Raw genomic sequence first — 23,662 nt, 5'->3', positions numbered from 1 at the left:
GGACTTTTTTGTGTTCCTGAGTGCGATTCCCTCTGGAAAAGTCAGAGCGCGTGAACGTGTTCAACATCTGTGCAAATCCAGGCCCAGATCAACAGCAGAAACGTGAAGTGTTTTTATTGCAAAATGTTCTGACATGTTTGACTGTTCTGGGCAGACTTGGTTTATTTTTCACATATTTTCTCACATTAAATCAAAGTTAGCTGTATTTTGTTGAGACTTTATGTGATGGACATAAAGTAGTTCATCATTATGAACTGGAAAGAAAAATATGATTTTTGAATTGTTTGTAAATTAAAAAAAAAATGAAAGTGTTTGCTTATTCAGCCCTCCAGAGTCTGACTTTTATTTATTTTTCTCCATTTTATTTGTTGAAAAGCCTACGCTCAGTCAAATTCAAAAATACTTTATTGATCCCAAAGGGAAATTAAATAAGAATTAATACAATTAAAGAAACTAAATAAGTCAGATTGAATGGAGAGCCTCTCTGAACTAGAGCTGATGATTAGTAATAATTTACTCTGATCTTTAATTGGTAGATTTTTCATTGAACCACTTCAGCTTATTTATCTCATAAATAAGCTTTACATTAAAAGATGCAAACAATATAATTCCTTTTTAAATAAAATATGATCTTGATTGATTTTTTTTAGATGAACAGATTCATAATTGGATAGTAAAAGGTGGTTAATATAAGATTTTTATTTTATTTTTTACAGACAAAGACAAATTTATACAACTTAAGGAATTGCATAAAATTGTTTTTTTCCCATAAATGCAATCTTTTAATCTTTTTTTTTTGCATCTATAACATCCCGTTAATGACTAATTTATTACTAAATTAGTTGACGATTATTTCCATAATTGATTAATCGCGATTAATCGGGTTAATTGTTGCAGCACTAGTCAATTGCCACATATTTTCAATCTGCTTTAGCTCTGGACTTTGACTGGGACAGCTCCAGTGCTCATGTCCTGGCATACTTTTAAGGTTTTTATTTTCAAAAAATAAAGAATAAAACTCAAACATACATTGAGTCTCAAAATGTGGAGAATACTAACGTATATGTAGGTTTTTGTTTGAGTGTTTTCACATTTCTGCTCCTTCTTGGCCCTTGAACTCGTCCTCAGGGAAATCGTCTTCAGTCTCCGTCCAACAGGTCCGTCCTGACAGGGAAGCATTGACTTTAAAAACATGGCTGCACATGGCTGTTATCTCGCCAAACTGGATGGGTGACAGCCGGCGGTGGCTGCCGCTCCCTTTCATTTCGCTGAACTTCATTAGCCAATGGATTTTTGAGAAACTTTTCATTCTCCCACGCTGCGTTTTACTGCTAGCTGCTTTCACGCAGCTGCTTGGTTGTCTTGCTTTAGCTCCCAGCTACATGCTTCCTGCGAATTGCATTCCTCTGCACACTTCCACTGCTTCCTGGATACCATGTAGCCTCTCTTACTCTGTCATTACTCTGATCTGAAATATGAGACAAAGTGCCGCAGGAGCACCGAAGCTCTCCAGACTTCACCTCACTTCCTGCCTCTCTTGTGCTGCTTTTGGCTCTGATCAACACACACTTTGTTTTGTTTTTCTTTGCAGATGTCTCATTCCGCACTGACTCATTTGCTTCACTCCTGACATCGTTCTGTCGAGATGCAAAGCTGGTTAGTCAGGGGATTTGTGCACAGAGTGGCGAATAGGCAACTAGGAAGCAATCAAGTGTCGCATCTGTCCTCTTGACGCCCACAGCTGACCCTGCTTCACATTCGCAAAACCAGATTAGAGCAGGAATACAAAATGCATATCTGCTTCTGTTTTATTTGGGTTGCAGCTTCAGATTTATTACAGAACCTTAGATATCGTCTTCTAGGGTTCCACCCAGAAAACCTGATGAGCCCGGTGGAATGGGGCGAACTTTCACTTTCCACATGCTAACTGGATTTGGAGTGTTTTCACACCTGACAGTACGGTATACCGGACTGTCGGACAAAAATTGCAACATTTGTTACATTTTTAGCTGTTGTGGTTTGCTTTCACACTGCAATGTGTCAAATGAACTAAACCCTTTGAAAAACCTGTTCCCCTCCTCGCCTGTGGTGGCGCTACACCAAGAACTACAAAAGGAAGTGACACAAAAACCTCAAGAAGACACTGAGTGCAACTTCCTTCTTCACAAAAAGTAAACAAAAATGGGGAAGTGTCAGATTTTACCAGTGGGAGGAAAAAAGACCACGACCCATTTCTGCTGCTAGTACTAGATTTGAATGTTTGTTTTGGTTGTATTTACCCAGAATGCCCTGCGCTATAGTCCACTTCCTGTTTTTGTAGCGGTCTCTGGTACGCTTGGCGTTCAAACCGCTCCAGAGTTCACTTCAACCAAACAGAGACCGATGTTTTCAGGCGGACCAGAGTTTGGTTTTTTTCAGTTTGATCACACTTTCCCAAATGAAGGGGTGAACCAGACTTTCTAAAAGAAATACATGACATAATAAGTCAGTACCGGTTCAAACCACAATCACAATAAAAGAAGGTAAAGTTAAACATCAAAAGCCCTTTCAATTAGATGTGGAAGTCTTGGATTTTTTGCAATTTCTCTAAGCAAATCTCATGCGCATTCACAGTCGTGGAATGTCATATAAAGCTCTAACACTTAGAAAATCAAATAAACATGACAAATTTTTATTATTTCTGCTTCAAGTCTGTTTAATCCCTTTTCACAGAGAGACGATTGTTTCTGCAATATAAAAAGATCTGTAATCTGTATTGGAGAAAATAAACATGATCTCAGTGAACCGTTTAGGGAATCTGCTCCGGTCACCAGCGTAGATATTCCCACCAGGATGTAGCTTTGTTTTGACGTCTTAATCTGCTCCCATCCAGCTGTTACAGCATCTAGTGGCAGCAGGAGGTGTGCGCATGTAGATTATGTGATTTCAACATGATGAGGAATCTCCTCTCCTTTCTAAAGTTATTGCTCAACACGTCTGGTTCCCACCAAACGGACGCGGTCAGCTCTCCAATCTATGGATTGATTCTGGATTGGTGGCTGAATCATTAACAACTCCGGCTATTTTCTTACTTTCCCCGTCTCTTCTTCTCGTGACCAAATGTTCCTTTTCTTCCTGTTCTGCCCCCTAACCACCACTACTAGCTCTAGTAATCTACTCTTCAGCCACTGCTGGACCCGCCCACCTCCTGCTTCAGCAGCCTGCTATCAAAGCCCAGTGTTCCCCCTCCAGGCACGGCTCTTTGGACTGAGCGAGCAGCAGAGGACCGGCTACAAAGCAACCAAACGTCACCGCTCAGTTGGAGCCTGGCTTTTAGCTTTCGTCCAGTTCAAAGAAAGATGTCTCAAAATTCTCACCATGCACTACACCAGGTGTGCACAAAGTCGGTCCTCAAGGGCCGGCATCCTACATGTTTTAGTTCTCTCCCTGGTGGTAGAGCTGAGAATGTTGTGGTAGCAACAACATTCTCAGCTTGTCAATGTTCTCCTTAGGCTTCTAACGGTAAATGCACCTGGATCATTCCCCAGGTGCATTAACTTTTATTGAATTTCTTTTAAAATAATTTTAAACATCCATCCATTTTCTTTACCCCCTTGTCCCTTAGTGGGGTCGGGAGGGTTGCTGGTGCCTAACGTTCCAGGCGAGAGGCGGGATACACACACGCACAGGGAGAACATGCAAACTCCATGCAGAAAGACCGGGGCCGGGAATTGAACCCAGAACCTTCTTGCTGCAAGGCAACAGCCCTACCAACTGCGCCACAGTTGCTTTTGTACCATCATAAATGAAACACTCGAGATAAAAATTTGATCGATTTTAAAAAATACGGGGCTGCAGCTTTGGGTCAAATGTAAGACCCATCCCATATTTGGAACTGGTGCAATTGCACTCCGGAACTGAAGGGGGTGCTATTTCCCATACTAGTAGAAATATCTCACTTTTTTTTTCTTTTGAAGTCTTTATTACAGGTCATTGTTGAAATATTTTAAATGTTAAGCACAAAATGTTTATAATTTACTGTTAAAAATCTGGTTAAAAAAAATTTTTTTTTTTAGTTTTGATGCTGCTAGCGTACCTTTCTTGTACGCTAACCTGGCCTTTTACTTAAGAATTAACATTTTAACGTGAAATGTCTTCTTTCTTTGTCTCTTTTTATGATACAATTCAAATTCAAAAGTACTTTATTGACCCCAAAGGGAAATTAAATGTAATATTTTTCTTTTTTGTTAGATATATTATTTTGCTAACTATTCTTGATTTACGATGCTGTTAGTGTACATTTACTCAGTTAAATAGTTTGCACTTCAAAAGAAGATCATCCTATAATTAAAATCTCTATGAGCTTGAACATTTTCCAGATGTTAATTTAAAACAGATGAGCTGTGTTTTGTTGGAAACATGATGGATGGCTAACAATCTGACTGCTAGCCATGCAAAAGTTTTATTGCTTTGTTTTAATCCTTTTGGCTTTTTATAACTATAACTTGCTACTTTTTGCAGTGCATTTTAAAGACAAAACGAATATTAAACTTGGCCTCTATTCTGGAAATAAGTTACTGGATTGGATGCAAGGTTCGGTTGAACATTTGCAGGATGTTTCATCTAAATGCCTTCAAAAGAAGAGTGGCATGTGTGGAATGAGAGCCTGAGAGACAGCTGCATGCTTTTTATGAACTGCTGACCTCATGTGGCTCCAAAACCACATATGAGCTCCAAGAGTGTAATAATATTAGGAGTAAATTGGTTTATTTCCCCCATCTTTAACCACTGCTTTGTCTTGTTTTTGTGTCAGGCCCAGGACAAGAGGAAAGCCCTGGAGGAGACCAAAGCCTACACCACCCAGTCCCTGGCCAGCGTGGCCTACCAGATCAATGCCTTAGCCAACAACGTCCTGCAGCTGCTGGACATCCAGGCCTCGCAGCTGCGCCGCATGGAGTCCTCCATCAACCACATCTCTCAGGTCAGAAAACGCGCTGCAGGCCAAACAGCTGGGCGTTTGGGTTTTACCACCTCTCACAACGCTGTTTTTAAAATGGCCGTCTGAACGAGACACGGTTCCTCTTACTGCGGCGTCGTTTCTAATCGAGGTCTGTCTGGTGTTGTAATTATCTTAGAGGAGATGGTGGTCTGTTGTTTCTTTTTCTGGCTCTGATTTTAACATTCTGCAGCTCTAAAAGATACTCATTTACAATAATCAGGCGTTTGGTGTAGAGTTATATGTAATGACTGAACGTGTGAACATTCACGAAAACTGTCTGAGTTTGAGGATCTGGGTTTTTTAGAATATATTTCTTGGTTCATTCAGTCAGATTATCAGGCAATTTATGATGAAGGGTTGCAAACACTGAAGACATGACCAAATTAGAGATAATATTTATATCAGTTTTGGTTCTGATTTTGAAAAAAAATCCTAGATTTGGTACCAATCCATAAGGGTGGATCTATTCAGTCTAATTCTATGCTTCATTATTTATTTTACATTACATTTAGAAGTTCTAATTGCAATTTTTAAAACATTTAAAAGGAGGTTTATTGATGAAAACTATTCTTTTTGTCGTTTTCTTAACTATTTTCACATTGGCTGACTGAGCAGTTGAAAGTTGTTTTACATGTTTGACCAAACTTGTGAAGCTCCTGGTGCATTTAAATGTGCTGTAACGGTGCAAAGTTATCAAATAAGTTAGTAATTCACTACATTTATGTCTGTTTTTATAAAAAAAAGGAACCCTTTAAGTCAATTTAGCCCAGTTTCTTTTTGTATTGGTTGAGACTAAACCTCTAATATCTGTACTGGTATCGCGAAAGGAAAAATTATCAGAAATTTCTGATCCATTTTAATTGAACTGTATTTCACTTGTCTTGAAAATTTGGTTCATTTGGGGAGGTGTGAATGCTAAGCGAACTGAAAACCCCCCAAAAGCAGGAAGGGGACGTCAGCACAGAGCATTCTGGGTAAATGGACCCAAAACAAACTGCCTTGTTAAAATCTGATGCTGCTCCATTTTTGTGTACATTTTGTGAAGACGAACGTTGCGCTCTTCTGTCATTTTCTTCAGTAGTTCTCAGTGCAGCGCCACCACAGGCGAGGAGGGGAACAGATTTGTCAAAAGGTTTGTTTTGTTTGACACAGTGCTGTGTGGAAGCAGCTGAAAATGTAACAAATGTTGCAGTTTTGGATCAAGGTCACTGTAAGGTCATTTTCTGCTCTCGTCTCCATGACAACTGCTTGATCCACATTGGGGTAAAGACGGTTTTAACAGGAGAACTCCCAGCTTAGTTTACATTCTTGGACTTTTGCCTCCACTGGCTGACATGAATGGGAAATTCCTTCGCTATATTTAAACCCAGTCTTGTGTCCTTTGTGGGTCTCGTAAAGTGTTAAATATAAACTCGAAGTATCTCACCGGTCCGCTGAAGGTTTTCTTACTTTTAGCAGCTAATATCTGAGTGAAAACTTGTTCTTTCTCCACCTTGTTTCTGGATTTGCTTCAGGCTGTGAGATTTACAGGATGTGGGGGTGTTACAACTCTGAAGTGGATCATTATTTAGTTTCCTTTTTACTGCTGATGGAAATTAAATTAGCGGAAAGCCTCAAAACCAGGGTTGAAGTGTTTCCTGGAGCTCTTAGTTTTTGTTTAATCAGCTGAATTAAAAATAAATGACCAGAACTAGAAACTACCATTTTTCTGTTAAACATGACAAATTGTTCTCAGAAAACCATTTGCAGATTTTTTTTATTTTGTAGTTCTTATCTAAGATGTTCTAAAGAAAATGCAGCTTTGAAAGCTGAAATACTTTGGCTCATTGCTACTTGTCACACTATTGGCTGGTATTTTCAAAGCAGCCAATCCAGGAGCGCCTTTCTTTTTCCTTGGTGCTGATTGGCTGAACCTCCAAAAACAGAGGCAGGTAGTCTCTGTAGTGCTAAGATGGTTTCTGCTGTGTGTTTGAATGAATATTAAGCTATAATTAAAATAGTTACAAGCATTTTTGAGGGTGTTTCAAGAAGCTTGTATATTTTATCTATTCACAAGAGGTTCTATAAATACCAGGGTACGTCGGATATCTTAAGATGTTAGCCAGGACAAACTTGTGCCGCTGAATTTAGAGATGTTGATAGTTGCTACCTTCAGTAATGCTAACATTTCTAATATAAAATGCTAAATATGGTTTAAAATGTCACCTTTTTTATCTTTTAAATCCTGTTGTACAGCAACTCCTCTCACTGATGGTAGATAGAGGCTTTATCTACCCAACTGTCAGTCCGTCCAATATCTGTCCATCTATCCAACTGTCCATCCAAAAGTCTGTCCATCCATTGAGATGTCTCTGATTGTCCATCCATCCATCCATCCATCCATCCATCCATCCATCCATCCATCCATCCATCCATCCATCCATCCATCCATCCATCCATCCATCCATCAACAGTTGGATGGACCCAACTGTCCATCTTTTTGTCTGTCCATTCACTGAACCTTCTATCAGTCCATCCATAAATCCAACTGTCCATCTGTCTGTCCATCCATCCGTCCATTCGTCCTACATTGAGTTGTCTTCATTCAGCAGCAGCATCCACCAACCTTGGTTCCTGTGTCCGTTTGTCCGTTCTTTATCACCCATATTTAGGTCCTCAAGTAAATGTGTCAATTATTCATCCATTCATCCATTTTCCTGTCAATCTAATTATCAGTCCATTTATCCATTTGTATATCCTCCTATTTGTTGTTCATCCATAGGTCTGTCCGTCAGTCTGTCATGGTAATTATGTTTGACACAGTGTGACAAACAGATTTTGATTCATCTGATATATTTGTAAAGAGAATCCACACGTTTGCACCCACAGCTGCAGTGCAAAGCATGCATACGCCTGCAGACGCGTGTTTGAGGTGTTAGTTTTGTTGCCACCTTCCCTCCTGTTGTTGCCCCTCAGAGTCTCTGCAGCTCTGAGGCAGGAAGTGATGCGAGCTGCGTGGCGCGGCCAGCGGGGCTTCCACCTTGCGCTGCGTGTGAAGTGGCTGCTAAGAGGCTGCGAACAGGGAGCTCTTTGTCGCGCTCTGGACTGAGAGGGAAGACGGGATGTTTGGTGTTTGAACAGCGGTTTCCCCATTTCCTGCTGCCTCTCTCACCGCGTTTGTGTTCAGAAACAGTCAAACCCACAGACGTGCTGCCGTCCGTCCATGACCGGCTTTCGTCTGTTGGTGATCAAATAATGAGCTGTAGAGATTCAGCTAGTCAAAAACAAAACTATTGAAGTTTGGGTCGGGTTTAATCTTTTGTTTATTTTACTCCTTGGTCAAAAGTGTTAATGAGTCTTTTTGACCCAAACTGTCACTTTTAGGTGACAGAATATGTTATTTTATGGTACAGAAACGAACAAGAACCACCAAAACCGAAGCTGATCATAAACTCCATGCTCCGATCCCAGTGATGTCTAACTGAGCAGGAAGACTTTACATTTTTTAAATGTAGATAACTTGCATTTTTGCATTAAAAGACAACAGATGAGTTGGAATATATGAAAAATAAAAATGGTGCAGAAAAACAGATTCAACTTTCTTGTGTCTGTCCTTCCTTCCTTTCCTTTTTCATGCCTTTCCTTCCTTCCTTCCTTACGTCTTTGTTCCTTCTGTCCTCTTCTTTTCTCATCTTTCCTTCATTTGTTCTTTCCTTTCCTCCTTTCATCATCCCTCCTTTTCTCATCTATTCTCCATTTGCTCTTTTCCTCACTTTATTCCTTCCTCATGCATTTTCTTTTTCCCTTCCTTCTTTCCTTCCTTCCTTCCTTGATCATTTCCTATCTGCCTCAGTAACATTTCATTGTTTTATATTTTAAAATGTGGGAGTTTTAATGTTTTTTTTTGTTTTGCTTTGTTTCTTACAAAACAAAACAAATCTCCATCGCTGAAAGAAACATCCTAGAAAATAAATTTTTCACCATGAACGTTTACAAGTGAAATGTAAAACTTTATCAGATTTAATTGTTTGAAATATTCAAAGTAAGAAGCGATTCAACGATTTCTGGCTGTTTCATCCAGAACAGCACAAGGTTTTCATCAGCGCTGATCCATTTGGGACGCTGTAAATCTCTGCCGGTTGCATTTGGATCTGGCCGGTGTTCGTATTGAACTCTGTGACCGGAGCGATGGAACAACAGGATGAATGCAGAAAACAGCTGACAAACACACACACACACACACCTCTCCACTGGTTTGTTCCCACAGCCATGAGGTTTCCAGTCTGCTGTTTGTTTCTGCAGCGTTGTAACAGAAACACACACATGCAGCAGAGCCGCTCGTTAAAGCTGCGCCTGTTTGCTGCAGCAATGACTTCCTGACCTCCTCTTGAGGAAAAAATGGCGGCTGCCCGAACAGGATGTGGAGCGTTGCGGCGTTTTCAGAGTGTGTGTGTTGCTCCCTGTGTTTCCTGATGTTTCCTTGACTTGTTGGCTGTTTTGGACTCTCTCTCTTCCTGTGACTCGTCTTTCTTGCATCGGCTTATGAAAGTAACGTGTCGCTGTGATCCGATCTTTTTGGCTTGTCTTGGTTCATCTGGATTTGGCAAGAAGCTGGGAAAACTGGAAACTGTGGGAAAATCTCTTCTTCTAAACCAAAATGGAGGAGTTGTTTGCAGGGCATTACATCGCCAGTGCGCACTGGATTGTAAGGACCAACCTAAAGGAGGTCCCCAAGATGTGATAAAAACAAGAACACACACACCCTCACACTCTCCATCTGTCCAATATGAGTAAAGGTTACAAAGCGACTGACTCATCACCCAGTTGATCTGAGTCTACTCAGTCATTATTTCCTCCTCTTCCTCATCATCATCACCAGCACATTCTTCACCACTTAGCAAACCCAACACTGCTTCTTGGTGAAACTCTGATTGGGTTATTTAAACTCAGATGTTTGAGTTTTTATCTTTGTTTTTGTTTGGCTCTAGGCCTGAGATTAATTGATTGTTACATCAGAGTTTGTACGCAGACTTTAGGACAGGAGGCTGCATTGGCCGAAGCCCAAAGTGAGATTGGGAAAAGTCAGCCAAGGTGTCTCATGTTTGCTGCGTAAGCAAGCAAAGCCCTGACCTTGGCAGCTTTCCTCCCTCTCAAAGTTCGTGTCTTTCTGCCATGTTTGGAGCAGAGATCATCTCTCCAGGGTTTCACGCCTCCAGCATGCTCAGTGTAGCACAAAAAGCTGTGTGACGTTACAGATGAGAGCTTCAGATGACGCCTTAGCTGCAGTCAAACAGACTCTTGGCAGCCATCTTGGCCAAGTACAGAGAGGAAAGTCTGGAAATCGTGAGAAGCTGAGGACAGGTGTAATTTAAAGTTTACGGTTCAAATCTGAGATAATTTACTGGCAGGTTTGTCCTCAAGGTTTCTGTCCTACCCTGAAAATGAGCTTCCACTTTCCATAAAGCATTTTAAATCTGCTGGAACCAGAAGCTAGTCGAAGTGTGTGGTGTGATAAAACTTACAATACATTCCATATTAAATATGTCACACATTTTTACTTCAATTTGGGTCTGAACTGCTTCTAAAAACAGTCCAACCACTTGTTTTTTTTTTGGCAAAAAGTTGAGTTTTTTGGTGTCTGGAAAACGAGCAGTTTCAAAAACTTCCCGATTAAATCACATTGTGCTGTTTACCTTGCAACCCCAGCGTAGCTCCAGCACATTTGGTCAGCTGGTTTTATTGTAGTTTGCACTGTACAATGGCTACTGAGGAAAACCAGTGTTTTGATGTTGATTTGCCAATAAAATACTTTGTTGGTAAGTGGTGTAGCAAGAAACCACTTGCTGCACTTCAAAAACACAAAACCTTACGAAGCAATTTTGGTCCAGTTTCTAGTGAAAATATCTTACAAACTAACTTGTTTAAAGTAAATAATTCCTTATTATTGATGAAAAAGTACTTGTTCCATTGGCGGATAAATGTTTATAAAATAGAAAGAAGTCTTGTTAGTTAATCTGCCAATGGAACAAGTACATTTTCATCAATAAGGAAATATTTACTTAAGACAAGCCTCTATATTTTACTGAAAAGTGACTTTTAAGTTAGTTTTGTCTTATTTCAAATTTTCTAAGAAATTCGTTCTAGAAACTAGACCAAAAATACTTGGTAAGATTTTGTCTTTTTGCAGGGATTCTCACGTGTGAGTGTAAACTGGCCAGTAGCAGTTTATTGGGTTTGGTTGAAGTGAACTCTGGTGCGGTTTGAATGCATATGGGAACACCAAGTGGACCAGAAGCGGCTCCAAAATCAGGAATTGGACTACAGCGCAGAGCATTCTGGGTAAATTCAACCAAAACAAACGTGCAAGTTTAACGCTATTGGGAGAAATGGCTCATTGTCTTTTTCTAAAGACAAAAGAGAAATCCTTTAGAGGTTTTCTTGTTGTTTTCTTCAGTGGTTCTTGGTGCAGCGCCACCACAGGCAAGGAGGGGAACTGGTTTTTCAATTAGTTTGGTTTGTCTTTTCTCAGTCCAATGTGAAGCTGAACTGCACCAGCTGAAAATGTAACAAATGTTGCAATAGTCCAGATGGTTTGTCCAAAGTGAAAGCTAAGAAGTTTGAGACACTCCCAATCTATTTCAGCTGAGTTTGAGTTTTGAAAAACCTTTTTTGTTCCACTAAACAATTTTGTGCTGCTTTGTGTTGGTTACGAACACAAAGCACATAAAATCAGAATAAAATTCGTTGAAGTTTGTGGTTGTAATATGACTAAATGTGGGAAAGTAGTAGTAATATTAATAGCTTTATCATTAGTTATATTTACCAGAAGCTTTTTGAGGAAGATATTTTCTCCTCTGACCTCAACCCCTCCCACTGGTTTAGTTTCCAGTATTATTATTGGCCGTCTCTCCGGACTGACACCTTTTAAGCATCTTTGCTGACATCTTTAAGCCCGTCCATCTGGGCCGCCCAGAACACAACAATATTGTGATATGTTTCAGTTCGGTTTTTGTTTCTCAGAAGAGTGGAGACACATGTAACAGTTTCTGTCAGGAAGCAGGAAACCTAATTATAGTTTGTGTTTCGGTCCATTCATAGGTCATCATTCAGAGTCAGAATGCCTTCAATCTGCAGGAGTTTCACCTTTAAATCATGCTTTACGTCAGATTTTCTTTGCTTAGGTTTTGTTTTTACAGTGTGTAGTTTGATTTCTATTTTACAACATTTAATTTACATTTGGAATCGGTAAAGTGTTTTTCAGTTTAATTTGAATTAAGGAGGCATTCCAGTCACTTAAAATTAATTTTCCACTTCAAAACATTTAATGTTGATGAAGAAACCTCCTTATAGGCGTTTGAACATTTTTACAGTGCTCTAAAACTGAAGTCATGTGCGAAATAATCTCAAAAAAAGATGATCTAATTATTTTAATTCTTAGAATTTATTTAATTTCTGAAAATGTATGTAAATTCTGGGAATTTATTTTAATTTGTTTGTCTTTAATTCTGGATGTTTGTATATTTTATTTTTATTCTGGAATTATTTATTTATTCATTCATTCTTATTTTAATTTGTAGTATTTATTTATTTTTATTATTTTTACTTCTGGATATTTACTTATGTGTTGACGTATATAATTATTTAGCCATTTATTTTAATTGTAGGTATTTATTTATTTGTCTTTAATTTTGGATATTTATTTTTTTCATTTATCCATTTATTTATTTTAATTCTTATTAATTTATCCATTTTATTTAATTATGGGTTTATATCTCTATAAAAGAACTTGTTTAATTTTAACTCTGGGAATTCTGCTACTTCCTAATAATTATTTGATTCCCCAAAAGGGAGTGAAAATGTGGGTGGCATTAAGAAGACATTTTCCTCTTATTATAAGTGAAATAATCTGTCAGTTCAAGTCAATATTTAGGAATTATGGACTTAAAACAAGCTCTTATATCTTGCTAAAATTTCTTGTAAGTTAGTTTTGTAGTATTTGAAATGTATCATGATATTTGAAACGATACCAAAATTCATAGTAAGATTTTCTGTTTTTGCAGTGAACGGGGTTCCTATGCATGAGAAGTTTGGAAAAGTGGTAATTTTCTAAAATGACCTTTTGAATCCTCTCCAGACATATTACAGCACGTCTCCTTGTTGGATACTTTGGTGTTGATGCTTAAATTTTAAAAATAGCCTCCAGTTTGTTAGATTAGAAGCAGCCAGATTTCCTTAAACATGATGGAAACAGTCTGGTTCTTGTAACCACTGACAACACAAAAACCAGCCAGGCGCTGACTCACTCGTTTCCCAAACTGATGAAGTCCAGAGATCTTCTTAATCCTTGCTCATGACTAAAGATGAATTGTACCACTTAAAGGTGTGGTGTACTTCTGCTGGGCACGGGATCAGATTCAGAAGTTTGAACTTTAAAACTGGAAAGTCTGTATCTGGTGAGTAAAAAAAGAAAAAAAAACCCACCAGAGCCAGAATGTTGTGGAAAACTGGCAGCCATTCTCGAACATATGCGTGTCATTCATTGACCTCACATGTGAATCATCTGGCTTTAAAGGTTCAGCTTCTTTCCCTAAGAGTTGGACTCCTGAACTACATGGCTGAAAAACTTATCACGATATAAGCGTTTCACATCAGTCAATATCGATAACCATTTATTAGTTTTAAATATCTGAAGTGCTGTGTAACTTTCCATGTTTTATCCACACTTTTAGCTCCACGCTGTTTGTTTTTAAGCAGTTGCGAGGCGGAACCTTAAACTGCTGCTGCGCCAGTTACCCAGCAGCTTGTTGCTAGGTAACCAAAGAATGACTGAGTTGCTAGGTAACCAACGAACAAGTGGGCTAGTTGATTCATCAACTTTGTTTAGCTAGCTTTAAGAGGTGGAGCAACTAAAGTTTTTCCTCTGCCTACATCCCCCAGAATGCTGTGCGGTTCTGGATCAGAGTATATATGGAATATTCTATCAGATGTATTTTGCTATTGACCACGTGCCTATTGCCATATATATATATTTTATTGATTTATTGTCCAGCCCTACTTCTGTGTGATTTAAAATGTTCTGGTTTATTTATTACGTTTGCATCTATTTAGCTCTGTTCAGACGTTCGGTGGATTCTGATGCAGGTTCAAAGGAATCTTGTGTTTGTCATTTTTTTTATTGACCGATCCAATGAGTAACGTCAGGTGGTTCTGTTCGGCTCTGCAGCTGTTTTCTTTGCATGCAGAAAGGAGGCAAGCTGCCTTTTCACTTCCCTCATTCTGCCAGCAGGACTGTTATTTGTCCTGCTGATCAAACCAGATGGCGTCCAGCTTTAGATATAGTCTTTCTGTTTGTTGTGTTTTTAGAAAGAGTTCCCCTCTTTCTGTTAAACTGTCAAAACTGTTGAGTTGCTTTTGATTAATAATAACTGGAACATTTATCAACATATTTTATGTATATTTGCTTGATGATTTTGATTATGACATTTGACAAAATGCAAAGTTTATTCCGTGTTTCATAATTGGTGACTGTATAATGTTTTTATAATGTGAAAAAAAAAACATTAAGTTATTGCCAAAAGTAATCTGTTTTATTTGGTTATTTATTTGTTTTAGTGCTTGGGTTGCTTTTTTAGAAGCAGTTGAGACCCCAATGGAAGTATAATAACGTTTGAAATGTAAATTTTGCATAATGGTTCCCTTTTTAAATATCATTTTCTGTTGGTTTTATGTAATATTAAAATTTTCTGAGATCCTGAATGTCAGATTTTTATTATCTAGAAGCCATGGTCATTGAAATTCTCACGCTGTTTGGATAAATGTAACATTTAATAGAAAACAAGCAGCCTGAGAGATGTAGAAATTGATTTAGTAGGGGGATTTAACTTGGTTATATAAATACAATCTTACCTGAAGCAGTCAATGTTTTATATATGTTATGTATTTTTGTTCTTTTTGCATATTTGACCAAATATTGGTCTATTTTCCTGTTTATTTTTGGCTCAGTTGTTTCCCACCTTCAGATAAAATGTCTCTTATCAATATTAAAATGTTTCCCATCTGAATTTGGTGAAAATGACTGTCATTCATTCTCTAATCTGAACGGATGAAAAAGGAGGATTATTTCTCTTGTTTTATTAAAACTCTCTGTGGGAGCAATTACACAGGACCTTCTCTGCCTGTTATGAAATATTAATTGTTCATGTTGGTTTTTCCTGCGGATTTCTGTTTTGCATCTTCCTTCATATGTAGTTATTGTTTAATCTGATTCTATTCACACAAGACTTGAAATCCCACATAAATCACATTGTTGTGGGCATAATTTTAGCCAACCAGAGCGACCCTGATGACCTCATATCTGTGTGTCAAACTTCAGGACAGCGTCTGGAGGAAAAGAGTTGGAGTTCAGTCGATATCCAGATCTTTGAAAGGAATCCTTTGTTGCTGCTTTGTAGCTGGAGTTGTTTTTCTGGTTGGTCTTTTAAAATGAAGGGCACATTTTCCCTACATTTGTTCTGATTAATTGTTTGAGATTCCCACTTTGGCTATACAACTTGTTATAAACTTAATGTGGCTCAAGTCTGGACTGATGAAAAGTTATCTATACGTAGATCTCGTGTGATGTCACACTTCCATGAACTTTGTAGCCGACAGCCATCTTGTAACTGCCATTCCGGTTGCTATGGAGTTGCTATGACGACAATAAATAAGCCACAAGCTGAGAACTAGCTCTCGCCTCGTTCTTATCCAACTTATAAACAATTTAAGTACATTACAACTATTACTTGTTTACAATTTTTGAGTACTCTACCCACCTCTTTGTGATACTAAGATAAACATCTGCAATATTTACTGTAGTTCTTACTGCCAAACTAGCAAAATTAGCTTAGCTAATGTAGTTTTTATCTGCTAGCTTAGACGGACGTGTAGCCTACGTGTTTGTTTGTACATGTACTTACTCTGCCAGGTAAAATAATCAATAACATTGTTGTCGGACACCGCTGACATTATTTTGGGAGGGGACATGACCCTTGTACATTTTCAAAGAACAGTTTTTATATTCCCAAAATAATGCTACGCTACGTTAAATAGATACAGGTCAAGTGCTAGGACCTCTCGGAAAACGGCCGCTCACTTAATTGAGGCTTGGCATAGATATGTGAGATTCTGATGGAAAAACATTTAATTAAACCCTCTTCATCACTTCATCTCATCACTGCTCTACTTCCTCTGCTGTTTCCAGACGGTGGACATACACAAGGAGAAGGTCGCCAGGCGGGAGATCGGGATCCTCACCACCAACAAAAACACAGCGAGGACTCATAAGATCATCGCTCCGACCAACTTGGAGCGGCCCGTCAGGTACATCAGGAAGCCGATTGACTACAATGTTCTGGACGATGTTGGCCACGGGGTGAAGGTGAGCGCTTTCAAGGTTTTCCTTAACTTTACAAACATCTGTGATTTTTTAAAATGTAAGATATCTGCTGGTTCAGGTCTACCACTTCCTTCCTGTTTGTCCCCTTACAGTTTTTTTTTCAGCTTTTGCTTTCTTGTGAAACATAAATGTCTCAGATCATCCAAAAAATTCCAATATCAAAGACTGAAGTCAACCTGGCCAAATGTGAGCAAGTGAGGAATTATGCCTCTAAAAGATTTTATTCAACACAAGATGTAACGTGGCACTTTGTAAAAATGTAGTGAAGTAGAAAGTACAGATACTGACTGTAAAATGTAGTGGAGTAAAAGTTTTAAAAAAACAAAAATGTGCTGGAATTCCTCTTGGGTTGCTAGGTAACGGGCTAGGCTCAGCTTAGGTTGCTAGGTAACGGGCTAGGCTCAGCTTAGGTTGCTAGGTAACAGAATGTGACTTAGCAATTGGAATGTTTTTGAAACGGCTCATTTTCCAGACTCCAAATAACATTTTTTAGGAGCTTGAGCTGTTTTTAGAAGCAGTTGAGACTCAAATGGAAATACAAAAAACATGCAAAATGTTAATTTTGCATATGTCCAATTTAATAAAAAAGAAAAAAAAATTGAAACAAAAAAAAGAAGAAACAAGGGGGATAAAATCTCTCATACCACTATTTCCAAATCTTTACCTCGTTCACACTCTTCTCTCTGTCTCTCTCGTACTTCCTCTTTCATCTCACAAAGCCCCCCCAAACCGCCTGGCCCCCAAGGAAAAGCTTTGCATGTGGGTTGGTGGGAACCAAACGGGGGTGGAGATGAACCGTAAAGAGATTACATCATGCAGCTTTCAGAAAACCGATCTGTTCTCAGAGCTTTGTGAAAGAGGCAATGGAGCCGAATTTACGAGATTTTTCAGAGCACTTAGATCCTCATAATCTTGTTGTGGAGTTGTTTAGATATCAGTCAGCTTGATCTAAAAGGTCGTCAAGAAACTTTTTGATGCAATAAACCTTTCTCTCACTGTCGGGGTCACAAATTTGTCCCAACATAGTGACATAATTCCCGATGTTTCCCCGCGTCTGCCCCGTCTCTGGAGTGTCTTCTGTCCCATCAGTCAGACAATCGATGGCAGCCGTCAAATGGATTTGATTAGCAGCCAGTTTTGAAGTTAATTAATCCAGAAAACCTCTGATCTTTTTGTTTTGCTCTTATAATGGGAAGATTCTTGTAGCATAAACTGGATTTTCTCATGTATACGTTTGCAAAAATGCTAGATTTCATCTGTCTGTGCGGGGAAACATGAAAACCAATCCATGTTGCTGCTGTGGTCTTCATGGTTAAACTTCTTCTAATCTGTTTACGTCACCGTCCAAATAGCCAATCAATACCTGATGTCAATACTCTGTATTAGTTTATGTGGGCCTTTCAGTGGCGACATGCTTTACTTACTGCCCAGAATCAATGATCTGGTGAGGGGGCTTTAATTAATGTTTATGGGTAAAATCAAAATATCCGCCTGAGGGTGGATTTTGGCCTAAAAATTGATTTGTTTGACACAAAATCCTGCAATAAGATTCAGAAATAAAATGGGATGAATCGATTATTCTGACGATTAATCGATTAATCGCATAAAAATTGGCACATTCTGCAGATTTTTCATTTAAGCCTTTGTTATAAAATGTTAAAAATGCATTAAAGATACAAATGCATGTCTTATTAAATTAGAAAATGAATATTATATTGCCTAAAATGCATCAGTATTTGATTAGTTTGCTTTTCATTGTTTTAAATGTAAAATACATGTATTGTACATTTAGTTTTGATTTGGTTACAGCTTTGACTTTGTTGTTCTTTCACTAAATCGCCTGTTTTAGAGTTAATACACTCAAAGGATACTAACCATGCTAATATAGCATTCATGCCTAATATACACTTTAAATAGTCAATCCGTTCATTTTACAGCAGCTGAATCACTTCAGTCGGGGCGTTTTGTAAATCCAGGGACATCTGACATCTAATTTTAAAACCCTGACGTCATCCCAGCTGGATTCCTGAATGTCTTGCTGACGAGATTGAAGATAATCTGACATTATGTCACCAACAGAGCGCCTTACAGATGAACACTACTCCTGATCTGATACTTCAAACCAGGGCTGAACGATTAATCAGATTAATCGTGATGAATTTAGTAAATCGAATAATTAAGTGGAGTTATAGATGTTAAAAAGGAAATTTAGCTGAAAGAACATAGTCAGAACTGTGATTAAAACAAAAATGTACAAAGTTATTTTTGCATTTAAGGTTTTATAAATCTTGAATCTATAATTATGTTTTACTCAGAACTCCTCAAGTAGCAGCTTCACCTTCATTTGGTTCAAATGATGCAAAAAATCTCATATTCAGGACCTTTTGATATCCAGTTATTAATGAGTAAATGGAAAAAATAGATTAATGTTTATTTGTAGATTAATGCAGTATTTTCTGTGTAAATTAATCCTTTGCTGCAAATGATCAAGTGTTCACTAAAGGAAAGTTGCACTGTTACCTTTTTAAATAAAATAAAATCTTTATTTTCAGTTACAATTTATTTGAAGGTGTGTGCATAAGACTGACATGACGCTGTCGTAAACATGAAATATTTATGAGTGTCATGAAGTGTTATTTGGTACAAAATCACCCTTTTAAAACTGTCATTTTTGTAGCCTAATAATGTAATTTTGACACTTTTATTTGACTTTTTAATGCAACGTTTTGTGTAATTTTGCATTAAAAGTGTCATTATTTACCAAATGACACTTCATGATAACAGTGGTAAAAAATTTATAGACTCCTTCATGTTCATAACAGCATTATTTCATATTTATGGCATTGTATTGCCAGTGTTATGCACCCCACTTCAAATTTAAAGTACCTTACTCAAAAAAGGAATTAATTATTAGGGTTTATTTACATTCTTTAATGTATTTCATACAAAAAGTTTAGTGGTTAAAGTAGAACATCTGCAGAATGCACCCGTTTCTTTGTCCAATTGTCAGAATAATCGATTATAAAAATAATTGTTAGTTGTAGCCCTAAAACATAAACTGAATATGTAAACAGTTGGATTTTTAAAAAGTTTTTCCTGTTTCTTCTCTGTCAGTAACGCCCACAGCAGGAAGGCCTCAGATCCTTTACCTAGATGCCCTGTTGGCAGACACCGTAGAAATGAGCTGGATTGTTTCTCTTTCTTTTAGCAGCATTTAAGCGTTTGGTTTCCTTTAACAATAACAAAGCCCAAACTGCATTATTTAGAGACTCACCGACTCTCCTGCAGCTCTGCTTGATTGCATCTTTTGTCCAAACTCAACATGCCCAAGTCCTCACGAACCTGTTAACGATCACCGAAACATTTCCACACTGATTCAGCAGAGCAGATGCAGCGTTTCCCATTAAGATGAGGCACTGCGGTTTCGGCATTTCCACCATGACCTAGATAGTAAATTGAATCTGTTTGCGAGCTGATGAGAGAGATTAATCTGAATGTGAAATCTGAGTTAAATCATCTGAGTTAAATGGCTTTATTTTTCTGAAAAGAGGCTGATGATGCCACAGTTTTGCTCTGAGTTGGGTCTCTTTATCGCACAGCTTCCTGCAGAGGCCACCAGGGAAGCTGCATTATAGATGAGCCACTTGACTCTGTAGCTTAGCTGCAGCGCTGGCTCGCCTCGATACCAGGATGTGAACTAAAGCTGCCAAAACTGTGACAATTAAACATTATTTTTGGAAATAGAGAATGTAGAAACCCACTGACTCTCATTTTCATTCTGAAGTTTTAGATGTAGATATATTTAGGCCATCACCATGAGTTTTATTTTTATTTTATGTTGTGATCTTGTGACAAAACTGTCGACTCCCATTGCTCAACTTTAAAATTGATCCATCAACAGTGGCATCAATTATTACTTCCAAAAACAACTATGTTGTGTATTGTCTGAATTTCTTGTAGGTATGAGGAAACTTCACACAGAAGTCTGATTGCCGTTGAATTTAATATTTAGCATGAACAATTACGCAAAAAAAAAAATCAGATTGGATCAAAAAATCTGAATTTTGTGAATGGGGATATTTTAAGGAAGAAAATAAAACGGACAAGAAAATCTGGGTTAAATATAATTGATATCATCATTGAAATGTTCAATAATATCTCATCGGCATGTTTTCCCTTTTAAGGAGCTAAAGAATAAAAATGACAAACTTTTGGTGAAGTATTTAACCGTCCAGTTGCTTGAAATGGAAACCGTGACCTTGTATGATCTAGAGTCGAACCTCTCTAGGATCTCCATCTTGCTTGTAGTTTCCACAAGTCTGAACTGGATGAGATCCTCACCACAGAACCGCCATCTTGGTAGGCTAGTGTAGCGCAAGGCATAAATCAACCATGGCTTTGAGACCAAGAAAAAGAAAGTATGTGGAGAGAAACATTTGACTTAATAGTTTATAAGTTAGCTAGAGCTAGTTTTAAGTTGTCATAGCAACCCCTTAGCAACTGTCATGGCAGTTAGTTACGGATACCTACCAAGATGGCTGTTGGCTACAAAGTTCCCGTAAGGGTGACGTCACATGAGAACTATGTATTGGTGTTAAAAATGGCTAACTTTGAATCATTCCACTCTGCAAAAACTTCCTTACCAAATTAGTGCACTTATTAGAACCAATTATATTTTTATTTACAGACCAATAAAACATTTAATCATTTTCATATCAGATCGTCTGCTCACAGGTAAAGTCAGGTTAGCTGAAAACCTTCCGGTTCTGCTTGTAGAACCTCTTGATTAGATGATCTATTTAGATTTCTTTGGATCCTGACTTTAAGGACTTGGAATGGTTCTGGGTTACTGGACCCACTGTGTTTTCCTCTGGTTCCGTAGCATGTAACTGCTCACCCTCCCTAGTGTTGCAAAATGTTGACTCAGTGTAAATAAGAAGGAATTGCATGGCTATGTTGACATGCCCTCTTTCTGTCTCTCTGTTTTTGCTCATATTTTCTCCTTCCATGCTAAGTGGCTAAAAGCCAAGGTAAGTGTAGTCTGTTATGTGACCCGTTTTGTTTAGTCCTCTATTTGTTCCCTTTCCCATCAGATCCCTGTAAGTGTGAAGAAATGTTGTTGTTTCTCATGTTAACCAACCTGTAGTCCTTCCTGTGGAAAAACAAAAGCATCCCATAGTACCCACCTTGTCTCTTTACCAACCATGTTGTAATTTAGCTATAATTTAGGACTTTCCACCATAGCTGTTTCAGTGCTGCGCTTATACTGACGCTATAAATGCAAAGCAATCAGTAGATTTGGTCCAAATTGGTCCAGTTTGCTATGTTTTGGTTGTTGGTCTCCGTAAACCCACCTCCAGTTCACGTTTTAAAACTCATGACCAGTTTCCTGTACATGGCTTGCAAAGCTTTGGTGTGGGTCATTCAAGTTACTTTGTTGTTTAATCCTTTATGGACGATTGATGCTAATTAGCTACATACCTTTTTTGTTGTGAATAAACTATTGTAACACATTGTATCATTGAAACATGGTGGCCATCCACATGGTTTAATTTTGTGATTAGCTTTTGCTAAGGGCCTAGTTGCTATAGCATTTGGTTTTAGCTTCTGCTAATCCCTGTTACTATAAATTTACTCTAGTGTTATAGCATTAGCTTCTGCTAAATACTGTGTTGCTATAGTGTTAGTACAATATTTTAGCATTAGCTTCTGCTGAATGTAGTGCTATAGCATTGCTATAATGTTGTAGTATTAGCTTCTGCTAATAACATGTTGCTGTATAGCATTTTAACATTAGCTTCTGGTGAATCTAGTATTGCTATACCATTTTTAGCATTAGCTTCTGCTGAGTACCTTGTTGCTATAGCAGTTTAACAATAACTTCTGCTAAATATCGAATTGCTCTAGTGCATTAGCATTAGCAGAACCAATATTTATTACTAGCGCATTCAGGTTTGCATAAATAACTTTTTATTTAGCGATGAATAACTCTCAGATGTTGGTTCATACATACTGCATTGACACCACCTGGTGGCCAGAGCATGTACTACACATGGTTCATGGAAACAGAAGTGTGCAATGGAATCTGGTTATAAATTCAATAAATAGTCTTAACCCTAAACTTTGTTGTACAGTAAAAATGCTTACAAATGTCTGCTACAGCTGACTTGGTAGAATAGGCAAAAAGGCAAAAACATAGTAAAAGTTGATTCTAATTTGGGGTTTGAAGATTTTTAGCGACAGCAGGCAACTAAGGAACAGAAATAAGCAGTTGGGGAAATTATAAATTCCCCAACTGTATTACGCTGCTGGAATATGCCTGGTTAGTACACAAATAAATGCTCAAATTTGTCCCTTGTTGGGTCATTTTGCTCAATTCATGATTCAGCATTCCTCTGGACTTCTGATTTAATTTCTAACTTTCTGATCCAGCCGCTGACAAAACTGTTGGCTAAAACAGAGTTGGTGCTAAGATAGAAGCCAATGGTTTGCTGATGAAAGAAACTCAGCTGCTAAGGAAGCATGAGTACTAGCTTAGCACTGCAACTGGTATGGTGGGATAAGGAGGAACAAAAACAAAATGTCTAGATCCTGGAAAAGTTCTTAAACATTTTGTAGTTGAGGTAAATCTTCCAGGCTTCTCAGACAGTTCAGATACATGTCAAAAATGCAATAATTGATTATGTTTTTCAGTGTAAATCCAAAGTACATGCTTAATTCAGATACACTGTTTGGTTGGATTATGTAACCACAGTTCAGGACCAACAGAAATGCGCCGTCTGAGCAGCCTGCAACATTTAATTCCAGTCACAGAAGTAATAATCATCCAATTTTGTCTGAAGGAGTTTTGTGAAATGAAGCAACTGTTTTGTTTTTCTTCCACCACAGCAACATGGAAACAATCAGGCCGTCAGAGCGGGAACGCTGTCCAGGACCAACCCGCCAACACAGAAGCCGCCCAGTCCGCCGATGTCAGGGCGAGGCACGCTTGGGTAAGACGCCCCGTCCAGTTTCCTCAAAGTCCTTTAATCCTTTAATTACAGAACGGTTAACGAGGATAAACAGGAGAGATTGAAGCTATTTTAAAAATGATCTACATTTCTTTGGCTATTAATTTATGTGAATCTTGTTTTTTGGGGTGAAATTATAATACAAAAATAGTGATTTTTAATAAAAATAATTGGCTACATGTATTTGATTGTATTGTGAGTCATAATTATACATACACTCCTCACTAATATTTGGAAAAATGTCCAACAGCATTTGTTTGT

The 23,662-nt window shown here is 38.1% G+C and overlaps 1 protein-coding gene across 13 annotated transcripts in view; it reads left to right on the top strand.

Moving 5' to 3' along the window:
* Positions 1–23,662, top strand: part of abi1a (abl-interactor 1a) — a 49,244-nt gene that overhangs the window by 11,090 nt on the left and 14,492 nt on the right. For 9 of the 13 annotated variants that reach the window (XM_015038586.1, XM_015038557.1, XM_015038537.1 and 6 more), the window contains exons 3-6: positions 4,793–4,960; positions 16,197–16,373; positions 21,407–21,421; positions 23,280–23,383. In XM_015038586.1, the coding sequence (XP_014894072.1) occupies positions 4,793–4,960; positions 16,197–16,373; positions 21,407–21,421; positions 23,280–23,383 (464 nt within the window). The remainder of the gene's footprint in view (positions 1–4,792; positions 4,961–16,196; positions 16,374–21,406; positions 21,422–23,279; positions 23,384–23,662) is intronic. The other 4 variants (XM_015038592.1, XM_015038565.1, XM_015038548.1 and 1 more) reach the window with 1 other exon arrangement.

This window comes from Poecilia latipinna, unplaced genomic scaffold, assembly GCF_001443285.1.
Source record: "Poecilia latipinna isolate Pla-1442-1.1 unplaced genomic scaffold, P_latipinna-1.0 Scaffold26, whole genome shotgun sequence".
NCBI lineage: Eukaryota > Metazoa > Chordata > Actinopteri > Cyprinodontiformes > Poeciliidae > Poecilia > Poecilia latipinna.
Note: the sequence above shows the minus strand (reverse complement) of the source record. Positions and strands in the feature narration are given on the sequence as shown.